At 38.6% G+C, this 12,151-nt stretch overlaps 1 protein-coding gene across 1 annotated transcript; it reads left to right on the forward strand.

The window, feature by feature from the left end:
- The first annotated feature begins 7,806 nt into the window (after window positions 1-7,806).
- On the forward strand, window positions 7,807-9,986 carry LOC115782195 (B-cell receptor-associated protein 29-like). Its single transcript, XM_030732259.1, has 8 exons — window positions 7,807-7,854; window positions 8,296-8,402; window positions 8,587-8,687; window positions 8,779-8,926; window positions 9,043-9,178; window positions 9,407-9,503; window positions 9,659-9,759; window positions 9,845-9,986. Exons 2-8 carry the CDS (start codon window positions 8,311-8,313, stop codon window positions 9,878-9,880), a joined length of 711 nt encoding a protein of 236 aa, XP_030588119.1. The 5' UTR covers window positions 7,807-7,854; window positions 8,296-8,310; the 3' UTR covers window positions 9,881-9,986.
- Window positions 9,987-12,151: the final 2,165 nt, after the last annotated feature.

Raw genomic sequence — 12,151 nt, forward strand, 5'->3', positions numbered from 1 at the left:
GTGTAACTGAAACACGAAATAGAGAAATGTGCAAACCCAAGTTTCGTGTCTCTTGTTGATACATCTGGCACTTTTTAGACACTCTTTCTGAGCTCATCATCTATGAGGATTTTCTCGCTTTCATTTTGGCGTCACACTTGTCATGCACACTGTGCTGTAAAATTGTTTTTAGTCTTCATTTCCTCTGTGGCAATGAAACACATTGCAAAAGCCTTCAGAAAGGTCTGTATTATAAACTGGGCTAACTGAACCCTTTGAGTGCTGACCATAGACTGAAAATAAAAGATGGATGTAGCCACTGTGTCATCACCTATTGGTTATATCCTGCTTTGTAGTCCTTTTTGCCTTTAATGGGGGAGCATAAATGCAAAATGAACAACATTTGAAACTAGTGAATGAGATGAATGTATCAGGAAAGTATTTACTGGGGTCATAGATGTAGGAAACTGAGGGGCTGTTTTACAGTATTCTTTAATACAATTCTTTTGTTTAGAATTCTATTCAACTAAAAATATAATAAAATAAAATAAAAGCAGAGGTCAGCCTCTGCCTGCAGTATGGAATAATTCATCTTTTAGTTGTAGTCACACTGGTTTCACTTTTCAGAGCCAGAAACTGCAAGACTGTGCAAAAGCCTCAAGCACCCCTCGTTTCTTTATATTTTGCTAGCAAAATGGGAAATACTGTAGGTGCAACCATTTAATGAAATGTGCAAACACACATGGAAATACAGCCTATATGGCAAAAACAGAGTTTGTACAATTCTAATGAGCTTCAAAGGTAGTTCAACACAGCCTGACATTGAACACCCTTCTTTGGATGTCGGCTGCCTGTTGTTCTGTTCTCTGTCAAGATGATCTCACACTACTTTGAGAATGTTGAGGTTCTGATGAGGACAATTGATGACTGATAGTGTTGCATTGTGTATTTTTCTTTCCAGGTATGCTCTTACTGCACTGCCAGTGTGTTTGGGATCATTGTCATGCTGAAAAATGAAGCCACTGCCAATCAAACACCATGTGTTGCCTGGTGGATCAAAATCTGACTGTACTTTTCTGCACTCATAATTCCATCAGTTTAAATAAGATCCCCAACAACACTGGCTGAAATGGCATCCCAAACCACGAGATAACCTCCACCTTGTTTTACTAATCTCTGTAGACACTTGCTGTTGTACCTCTCTCCTGTCCTCTCCATGACAACCACCCTGAAACTAAGACCATTTCTTTTCAAATATTGTTCATCTACTGTCCTCTACTTGTCTAGTTTCCTCACTTTTTAAGGACACACTGCACACCATGCTGTGATATGCCTGGTTTTCAGCTAATAGCTCTTTGCCAATCACCTTGTTGGTGCAAAAATACTGTTGTATGTCTGTTGCAATGTGTTATCTTTGGAATTTTTTTTGTAGATTTAACAAAAGTAATGGGGACAAATGATACGTCTTTGCAACGGGCTGCAAATAACAAAGTGCCTAAAGATATTTAAATTTGTATTTTGGTTGTCTGATATGTGTATACCCAATACTGCTTCATCTCTTGAGTCAGACGCCTTTTTTTTATGGTTGAATGATTCAAACTGTAGGTCAGTGTTAAGTTGTTTAACACACAAACAGGCAAACAAACAAACAGACATTCCTATGAAAATGGTCAGGTACAAGGACTGGACTGAAAAAGAGTGAAAAAGTAAAACTTTGAAAGTCCTTTACAGTCATTGCATTACAAGGAAGTCTGGCTCCTTGGAAGCAAAATATAAAAAAATTAGGGGCGGCTCAAGACTTTTGCACGGTACTGTATGTCCATATTTTATATGCACTCTGTTGTGGTGACTGATTCTGAAGGAATGACTATAAGCAGGCTCGAAAACATTTGCTACCCAGCAGCATTTAGGCTACAATTATATCTTAATACCTTCACACTTGCTTCACACCATGTTACACCGGTTATCCATTCAAACACAAAATCTGATGTTCTCCATTTGATGTCTCAGTCCTTGAATATATGACAAACTCCAGCTTTTCAAACTAAATTTTTAAAAAAGAATTTTTGTTCCATATGTGGGTTAATACAGTAGTTAAATATGACTGTGGACACCTTTCTTACACAACAAAAACAAAAAAACCCCCAAAAAACAGTAAAATTTTATATTTTTTTCTTACTGACAGGGCTGTATTATTATTATTATTATTTTCTTTAAATTGTTTTGCTATTGTTGTACACCTGTTTCTCTTTGTAACTGCTGCAATAAATGAACAGATGAGAACCACTGCTGATGATGCGTTTACTTTTATTGTTTTCAAACACATTGTAGGTTTAATAAACACAAATAAACACAAATATTGTGGACCATGTTTTGTCTTCGGCTTATCTATAACACTGACATTTTTTAACCTTTTTCCCAGACCTACATTGAGCTAGGCCATGGGTTCCTAAAATGTAATTAAACATGTACAAAAACATGATTCAGAGCATTTGGTTACACTGTAAAAATGTGTTGGATGTTAGGCAGTGACCTGCAACAACATTTTTGCCTCCATACTGATAAGCAGCTGTTGTTCATCAAAAAAACAACAACAATTGAGTTTCTTGCTCTTTTTGATGAGTAAATTTCACAAAAGCTGTACAATTTTAATGGTCAGTTGTTTCTCATGGGTCTCCTTTTTTCTCCTTTTTGTTTGTATATGGTACATTGGATAGCTGCCACTACACCTCTAACCTACAATGACAGCACAGAAAAAAATGAGGTCAATACACCACCACAGTGAGTAGCAGAGGTTCAACGATGCCTCACTGAGAACCTTATAATAATCACTTGACCCCAGTGAGTCCTTTTTCTGTCCTTCTCATCTGTAGTCCACACTGAGGCAGCAGCTTGCCGCTGTCCCTATCACATGCATTATGTCCTTCCATCTCTTGTTCAATGGCCGCCTTCTCTCCGACAGCCATCCCCAATTCAGATGGCATCTCTTTGGGGCTTCTCTCTATCTAGCTGCAGACACAGAATAAAAGCCCAGGAAATCACATTACTCTGTCCGTATGGAGCCTCTATTGCATTAGGTCAGCGAACACTCAACTGTAATTCTGCTACTGTAGAGAAGAAGAAAGTGTATTGAGCACACCAGCCAGCACAGTTTGACAAATTGTTGCTTGTGGTCATTTTCCAAATGTAACTCTCACCAAGCCACATTTAGTGAGATGGAAGGACACTTTATAGAGTTGAAAGATATATGACTCTGATAAAAACCTATAATCTCTGTACAAGAAAATCTATGGCTGAGATAAAAAAGGAAAGCAGGAATTAAAGGCAAACAGATACAGCGGAGCATAACCTCCACCTCCCATGACCTTAATGGCATCAGATACAGAAAAAAATAAAACACCGTCTGCCTTTTAAACAGTGCTGTGTCGGTGAATATTCCCCGTTGTTATCAACAGAAAGCAGACACTTAATGACACAAGTGCTCATCTTTAAAATCCACTGTTTGTCAGAGAACAAAGAAATCCAGAGGGGTTAATGTGGGTAAGCAACTTGCACACACACTAAATAAGAAACTACAGAAATGCTTATTTATTAAGCGTAGTTATTAGGACTGCAGCAACTTTACATGTGATGAATTTGTGAAATCTTACTCATCCTTCGGGAAACATGACTCAGACAAAAGGGCTGACTAGCACATTCTTGTCATTCAGAACCAAAATTGTGAAGGACAAAAAGAAGTCACAAGTTTTGCGCTGACATGGCTATATGCCCAGGGTGTGTGTGCGCGTGTGTGTGTGTGTCAGTCAGAGTCCAATTGTGTGTGTGTGCACATGTTCATGCCCATCCATCTATTCAGCATTGTGTGTGCCCTAAATGTGTGAGTGTGTATGACAGTATATGCTGCTATGCCCATATGATGTGTGCACACAGCCACATATCAGTCCAAATGTTTATCAGGCAATGACAGAGTGTCAACCACTGCGTGTGAGAAGGTAGACAGCAGAGAGAAAATTGCTGCCCTCCAGTTCTCCTCACAGTGATGACTGCTGTCTGGTGATTATACCACCAGTCTTCTCCCCCACATGGAAAGATATCAGTGAGACCACCATAACAAAGCTCACTAACAGAGCTCGATAGATCGAATTTGGCACAACACGGTTTTATTCAATACCGACCAAATTGGCCGCTACATTTTAAATTTAGATTCCATTCCCTTCCAAGTGTTCTGGTGTTACAACAGAGTTGCAAAATTTCTGTGTTTGTGGGAATTTAAACACAGGTGTAGTGTTTGTGCAGTTGTGAATACCTAATGCTTTTCTTTGTCTAATTAAATTAAGCTGAAAGTATGCACATTTAGTCCACATTCATCATATAAATGTGACTGGAATGTGTCTTGTTAAAATAACAAATATAACAAAAAAAAGTATTTGTGTCTAAAAAAAAATACATGCACCTCACTGTCTTATAGAAGAGAGGAAAAATTAGTTGATTTCAAGTTAAAAATGACTATGTCCACATATTAGCCAGTATTTTTTATATACACAATATGTTATGCCATTGTACTGTATGTTAACTTTCCAGCAGTATATTTCAAAACCTAGTTACCAGCTAGCAACTACTACTATGGTCTGCTATTCACAGTTCTCCTGTGCTGCATGTATTGCAAACACTGCTGTAAACAACAGAGTCTGAGCTGAGCTGAACTATGTGGTGATATAATTTATAGATTAAATCATGTTACATTAATAGAAACAACACAGATCGATATTTCTGTCATACTGCCAATCCCTAGTTTTAAAAAGCAATTTGACTAGAAGGATAAAAACAGCTGTTTATGAATTCATGGTCCGTGTTACCCAGACAAAATGGAACTACAGTAAAGCCAGGCAACATGACTTTAATAAGGAAAGATCTTTACAAGGAATTAAACATTTATTGATTTATTGATTTACAGAATACAATTAGACTCCGATGGCTCATCATAGCAGAACAGAATCTAGACAGAATCAAGAGTCTAGACACTGGTGGTGGTGAAGATAAAGATGGAGGCTTGGATGGAGCACTGAGTGGCTCGGGTGAGGTGGAGATGGGGAGGAGGTGCGCTGCACAGATGACTCTGAAAGGGAGAATGACAGATGAGCAGTGAGATATAAAGTATGCCGAATGGAGGATGATCGGCTCGGGGAAGGTGGGCAAGAAGATGATTGGACTACAGCAATGATGTCAGCACTGAGTTTGACAGCGTGGGAAAGCAGATGCAATGTAAAGAACAGACTAGCAGCGGGAAAGCAAACAAATGAATGATTACAAAGCTTCCTTACTGACCTTGCGCAGAAGCTTCATATGAATCAAAATAAACTTTTTTGTCTTTTATCCTTTTTAGGAACATTACGTGAATTCTCTGAACCTGTAATGGCTTATCATGCTTGGTTTGTGTTACTTTGCAAACTGAAACATATTACAAAAAATAACAAGAAATGCATGCTCTGTGAAATTGTCTCTTTTGTTGTGTTAAAATATTCATCCCCTTATTTTTCCTTTCCAGATCAGGCTTGCAGTCATGTGTATTCATGATCTGAATCGCTGTCTTCTCTCCTTTTTGTCTGTTCTTGGACTGGCTTAAATACAAACTTTACTTAAACTGATCCATATTAAGGACAATGGGCCACCAAATAAATTCTTACGGCTGTAATGTGCTTATGGTGCTCACTACACCTGAGAACAGAAACAAATATCATACCAGGGATTGTTAGTCTGGAAACCAGTGTGCTGGGGAAAAATAACAAAAATCTTTGCAGTTCCAAAAATGAAAGCTCTTAGGGAGTCGTGTGAAATGAGCTTCAGAACTGTTTTTCAGCAAAGGTAAGGAAATACTGAGTTTGGTTCGGCTTGACAGGAAATTGAGGCAGGAAAGTATGCTTTTAAGGAAATTTAAAGCCCAGATGACATGTCCTTGGATAAGGACACTGAGCTGGGGGAGAGAGAGCACCTTGGGTTTTGTGAGGCTGGTGCGGTTCTTCAATACTGCATCGATGACTCTCTCAGCATCTAGCATGTAACGAGGCGATCTCAGTGAGAGCTGAAATCATCAAGATCACCAACTCCAAGCTTGATAGCATTTCTGATCTGCTCTAACCAACCACAGAACAATTTTGCCATGAAATCACCCGAGTCAGTGATTGGCAGTAAATGCAAACACGTTATGTGACCTTATATAGCCATTTACAATTTAGGTAAGTTTACTCGCAACCCAAACAGTGAAAGTATCTGGGTCTTTTTTTTTTTTTTACAGCTTAATAAAAATTCTGTTTTTCAAATGCAGCAGTTTGGAGATCTGTCAGGGCCTCATCTGTCAGGCATCATTTCCTGTCATTCACTGTACCATGCTGTGCACAGCAGGGGACTGGAAGCCTGGCAAGGTAGCTGTTTGTAGTTAGCCTTGATTTTAAATGTCAGAGAAACAAGGTATATTGCTTATGTTTGTCACATGAAAATGCCTGAAGGAAGGCAAAAGGTTTGTATTTAGATATGATACTTAAACTCTGAAATTAGGGAAATATGAAGTATTTGCATCCATCTGCATGTAAATGTTGATGCTGGGCCACTCAAGCCTGAACTCTTGACCTTTATTTTCTTGCATTATCAGCTTATTCATTTGTAATCTGTACAATCATGTAACAAATCACGCTACTTATTTCTGGTAGTTGCATGAATTTCTACTTTGCACTGCTGTCACATGATTGGCTGATGGGATAACTGTGTGAATAGGTAGGTTGTACAGGTGTTTCTAATAAAATGTTTGGTGTGCGTACATAATGTCATGTTTATGAATGCTTCCCTGTAGATGTATTGTGAGTACAAACAGTTATAGTAGGTGTAGCCTCTAACACAATGAGGAGAGGAGAGCAATCAAAGCACATTCAGTTCTGCCATACTCATTTACCCGCTCTCAAAAAGCTATCACAGGGTGCAGCTGTAAACATTTTGCTCCTCAGCCCTCCCGAGAGATGCAGTCAAAGAGGATAGCAGCTCAGTGTCTTTCACAGAGGAAGCCCATGTGAATACACTTTGCAAGCTGAGTACATTGGAGAGGGAGGAATGTGCACAATAGTGCTAGGAGCTGAAATTTGACCAAAAAATAAATAAATAAAATGAAATAAATTCAAAAGCCTTTTTAAAGGCTACACAAAAGAAGAGCAATTCTATCAACTAAGAAATCAATTAGCTTTTGTAATGAGCTTGTATTTCCCATTTTGCGGATACTTACATTATGTTGGTTGGGAAATAGAACCCTTTATCCCCACTTTTTAATGTCTGTATATTTGATTATCACATGAGCAATTTTTTTTTTTGTATTGAATTTAACCCAGTAATTGCAAAATATACCCAAGGCTTCCTCCTCCAGGGACCTGTGCAACAGCTAACGTTGGTCAACATCGCCCCCTTGTGGACGTTTATTTGATGCCTTCATTGCCGGAAATGCTCTTTAAGAAAGGTCAACATATTCATGCACAAATTGCAAATACAGAGACCGTTTGTCTTTAATTATAATATTTGAGACAAACAGCAGCCATATTTGCATAATGATTTATGTAGAGATTTCTATATTCTCACTGGGCTATTTTTGTATAATGGCATTACAAAAACAAACAAAAAACAACTTCTTGCAATCATTCTGTTGACTTAAACTTTTTTAGTTACTTTAAAGATTTTGATGGAATCCAAAGGGGACTCCCTAATGAGGACAACGGGCAGTTTTATTTAGAGCTGTGGGTGCTCTGAAGTTCCCCAGCAGCTGTCGTGAGCTGCGTGTGAGCGCATGTGTGCTTGTCTGGACTTTCCAATAACCTACTTTGCACCATACAACTTTGTTCGGTAAGACGACAGCTGTATATTTTTGCTTTGTATAGATTTATAGTTTCAATATAGTCTATAGTCCAGCTCTTGAGCAACATTCAGAACAGCAGCTCATAAATGACTAAGGATAAATCTTGATATGAAAGCCCCATTTATAGTAAAGGGCTGAATAGCTGCTGTTGTTGTCCTGCTGTAGAGGCCTGTAGACACAATTATATGCATGCTCAAAAAAAGTCAGTGTAAAAGGCTTGCATATGCTGCACTATGGTGAATGGTTTCATAGACAAAAAAAAATTAGATAAAACTAGAGGAGTACTTTGCCACTTTCACACCCACTGCCAATTGTAATTTAATATATAAAGCTAATATCTGTTGGACAAATGTGCTCATTGATGAAGGTGTAGCAGATATTCTCAAGTGTAAAATGCTACCCATGGTTCAGTCTGCTGATCTCTTCAGAGAATCACAGTCACAATGACTCTGCAGTGGACGGTGGTGGCTTTCTTCCTATATGCTGAGATTACAGTCAACCTTATCTTGTGTTTGCCCTTCATATCAGCACGCAGGTAAGGCCATTTTAAAAGCAAATCATAATCAAAGGTCTATTTAGCTACTTACTGTAAGGAGCACAATTTCTGAAATAATAATAATGATTTAAAAAGCCCTGTTAAAAAGGCAATTCACACAAATAACCAGCAGAGTGCATCCGGGATCCTTACTCACCAGATCTACTTTGCATTTACTTTGCAGATGGCGTTTGATTTTCAGCTGGAGAATATGGAGCTGGATATCTCCTTATTGGAACAAATGCTTTTTTACAATGATAATGGTCCTTGTTGTTCTTTTCCTGGGTAAGCAAGCTGTTGTGAGCTACAGTAACCGCCTTTGTGTGACAGATATTAAATAGTTACAACAAGTAGTCATGTGTCTGTCCACCCTCAGATGCCCTGCGTGAGGTGCAGAAGTATTCTGGTCCCGAGCCCATGCAAGATGCTAAAGTGAACCCAAACTTGTATGACCACGTGCATATGAAGCTTTTCAGAGCCCAGAGGAACCTCTACATATCTGGCTTCTCTCTCTTTCTCTGGCTGTTAGTGTAATTTTATTTCATGCTCACTCACATTCATCTGCACACCCTCCACAGTTCTCTTTTTGAAATACTCTTCTTATCTTGTTGTGTTTTTCTATCCTGTGACCTCAACACAGTATCATGCGTCGGGTTGCCACTTTGCTAAACCAGTTTGCTGTCACCTTGGAGGACAGCGCAGGTCTTCACGCGCAGATAGACGAGGCTGTGAAAGCAGCCGAACAGCACCGGGAGGAAAAACTGACACTCAAGCAAGTGAGAAATGGAGTTCATTTTTTTTATTTTTGTTTTTTCAGTCAAGTAACGTAATAAAATAATTTTTTGTTTGTTTGTTTTGTTTGTGGGTCATGTCCACATATTTAATATACTGTAGGCACACACCACACTGTGATTTCCATGATTTCTACTCAGCGTGTGCTCTGTCATCTGCTCTTCAAATAATCAGCTTAAGCATAATAATTAAGGAGAATCTTTTGTGCTTAGTCTTTCCTGGAAAAGGAAAAATCCATGTCAGAAACAAAACAGCAGCTGAAGCTGGAGGTTGAAAAGCTGGCAGGTCAGCTGAAGGCTGCCGAGGAAGGTGAGTGATCTCATTTAAGTGCGTTAATGACGTGATGCACCTATGTTTGCAGAGCATGTTAGAGTTAGAGTTCACTTGGTCAGTTGGTTGGATGAAAGAGTTCTGGTGATGATGTAATCCAAGTCAGCGACTGTGAGGTTTGTGTGCGTGTGTAGCTGCTCGGAAGTCTGATGCAGACGTTGAAGCGATGAGGAGGCAAGCCAAAGGTCTGGCTCAGGAGTATGATAGACTGCTCAGAGAACACAATCAACTCCAGGTAACGCATCACAATCACAAATCACAGAATATCTCCCGAGTGTACACGCTACTAATCCCAGATTGATTCTGTTTTTAATCCACAGAATCTACAGAGTGCTGAAGATAAAAAGGATCAGTAAACACTGGAAAACAAATGATTGTTTTCAGGTTTTGTCTCCTTCTACATTTTTCTTCTTATTTCACTGGACTGTGTGCTATATCTAGTACACTACCAGGCATTGCGGTTTTATTATCTTTTAAAACTCTAATTTTTGTTTAAAGTTTGAACTGAGTGTGATAGCTAAATTGTGTTTGAGTGTTTCTTCCAGTAACTCTTCATTATGAACATTGTTTCTTTTTATATGAACTGCTAAACTGTCATAAATACAAAGTGTAACTGTAATGATTTTTCATAGTGTACAATTCAATGGGGAAAAATATCAGAGACATGTGCTTGTTGCTAATCTTAGTATTGATTTTTTTTCTTGAAAACATACATGTTAGACAACCTTCAGCTACTGTAGCACATACAGACCTGTGTACACATGATATACAGAATTTTTCTACTGAAACTTTTATGGTAACCACAGTCATGTGAATAAGAAAGTTTTCACAGCACCCAATGCAGTCCTGTGAAAAACTAATCACACCATATGATTTAGTAGCTCGTAGAACCACCTTTAGCAGCAGTAACTTGAAGTAATTGCTTTCTGTATGACTTTATGAGTCTCTTATATCATTATGGAATAATTTTGACTCCATCTTATTTTCACTTTAGTTCGGTGAAGTTTGCTGGCATACATTTATGCAGGTTGAAGACTTTGAATGGGCCGTTGCAGCACTGACTCTAGAATACTTTGGTATACATGGAAGTTCATGGTTGACTCAGTGACTACGGGATGTCCAGGTCCTGTGGCTGGAAAACAAGCCCAAATCATCACCCCTCCACCACCGTGCTTGACAGTTGGTATGAGCTGATGTGTTTGGTTTTCACCAAATGTGGCGCTGCATTATGGCCAAATAAGGGTTCAGTAAAGGTGTGCTTAGATTTTCAAAGCGCTGCATAAACACCTGTGAAAACCTTTTTTACATGACTCTATAAGTGTAAAGTTGGTGCTTTGACAACAATCTGTGATTGCCTGTCAACCAGTCTCTCAACTTTGTTTCGATTTATTGATAAAGATTTAATGAAAGTAAAGCTGTTTTCATTGTTCTTTTTAGTAGGTTAAATAAATAAATAAAAATAAACAAATAAAAATCTTATATTTAATTTAAACATATATTTTTGATGAGTGATATTTTTTAAGAGCAAATGTGGATCTAAACTGGGCTTACATTTTGTGTCCACAAAGTCCAGCTCACCAGCATTCTCACTGGATCTCTATGCTAGCCAAAATCAGCAACATCTGATGGCTCAGCCAATTATCAACAAATCTCATATAACCTTTGCTATTTACTGCAAAACTGGAATCCACTTTGAAAACCACCTCTACCCCCTGCTCTGCTCTGAATGGGATATGCTTTTTTTTTTTTTTTTTTTTTTAAATCACTGCCGCAGAGGGGATGCTAAACTGCATTTCACCATTTTAACATTGTTCTTGCATTGTTTTTTATCAGTGACAATAAAAACGTTATTCTATTCTATTCTATTCTATTCTATTCTATTCTACCTCCACTACCTCTAGGAACAGTTTGGGAATTCAGACCCATACTGTCAAATATAAAATAAGAAGATGGAAACAAAAATCTTCTTTTGTGGCTCTAAATGAACTGACCTTGGGGAGGAAAACCCTCATCTTGACATACTGTACTATAATCTGATGATGGATCGATGTCATGAGGATGAATAATAAACTCCCATTACATTACAATAGGCCTGGGCTGCTGGAGTTCCCATGATGCACTGAGTACTGTATTTCTTTTTCAGTCAACTCTTTTCACTCTGTTAATACACAACTCTGAAATGTGGTATATACTCTTATATACAGCTTGAATCATTCATTATTAATCTCAGGCTCTCCTCCACAGCATGTCTTTTGTCCTGTCTCCATTCCCTCAACCCAGCCGTTCACCAGATGGCTGCCCCTTCCTGATCCTGGTTCTGTCGGAGGTTTCTTCCTGTTAAAAGGGAGTTTTTCCTTCCCACCGTTGCAAAGCGCTCGCTCATAGGGCAGTGGTTCTCAAACTTTTCCATCATGCCCCACTTATGTTTTCACACCCCATGCAAATTGAGGTCTGGGAGAAGTCCGTCTTGATAGCAAAGCAATCACAAAAGATGGTGACGGTGGAGAATTTCACTAATCGCTAAGATAACGTACCTGCTAATGTGCTAATTTCCTTGTTTCGCTGTGAGAATTAATCCTATGTTCAACATTTTTACCGCATGACTTTTCTCCCAGGTTGTTGGAGCC

This window comes from Archocentrus centrarchus, chromosome 6, assembly GCF_007364275.1.
Source record: "Archocentrus centrarchus isolate MPI-CPG fArcCen1 chromosome 6, fArcCen1, whole genome shotgun sequence".
Lineage (NCBI taxonomy): Eukaryota > Metazoa > Chordata > Actinopteri > Cichliformes > Cichlidae > Archocentrus > Archocentrus centrarchus.

Coding starts and splice junctions, on each gene's coding strand:
- LOC115782195 (XM_030732259.1), top strand. CDS start 8,311: ATGACTCTGCAGTGGACGGTGGTGGCTTTCTTCCTATATGCTGAGATT. Junction 8,688..8,778: donor CCTTGTTGTTCTTTTCCTGG/GTAAGCAAGCTG, acceptor GTCCACCCTCAG/ATGCCCTGCGTGAGGTGCAG. Junction 8,927..9,042: donor TTCTCTCTCTTTCTCTGGCT/GTTAGTGTAATT, acceptor ACCTCAACACAG/TATCATGCGTCGGGTTGCCA.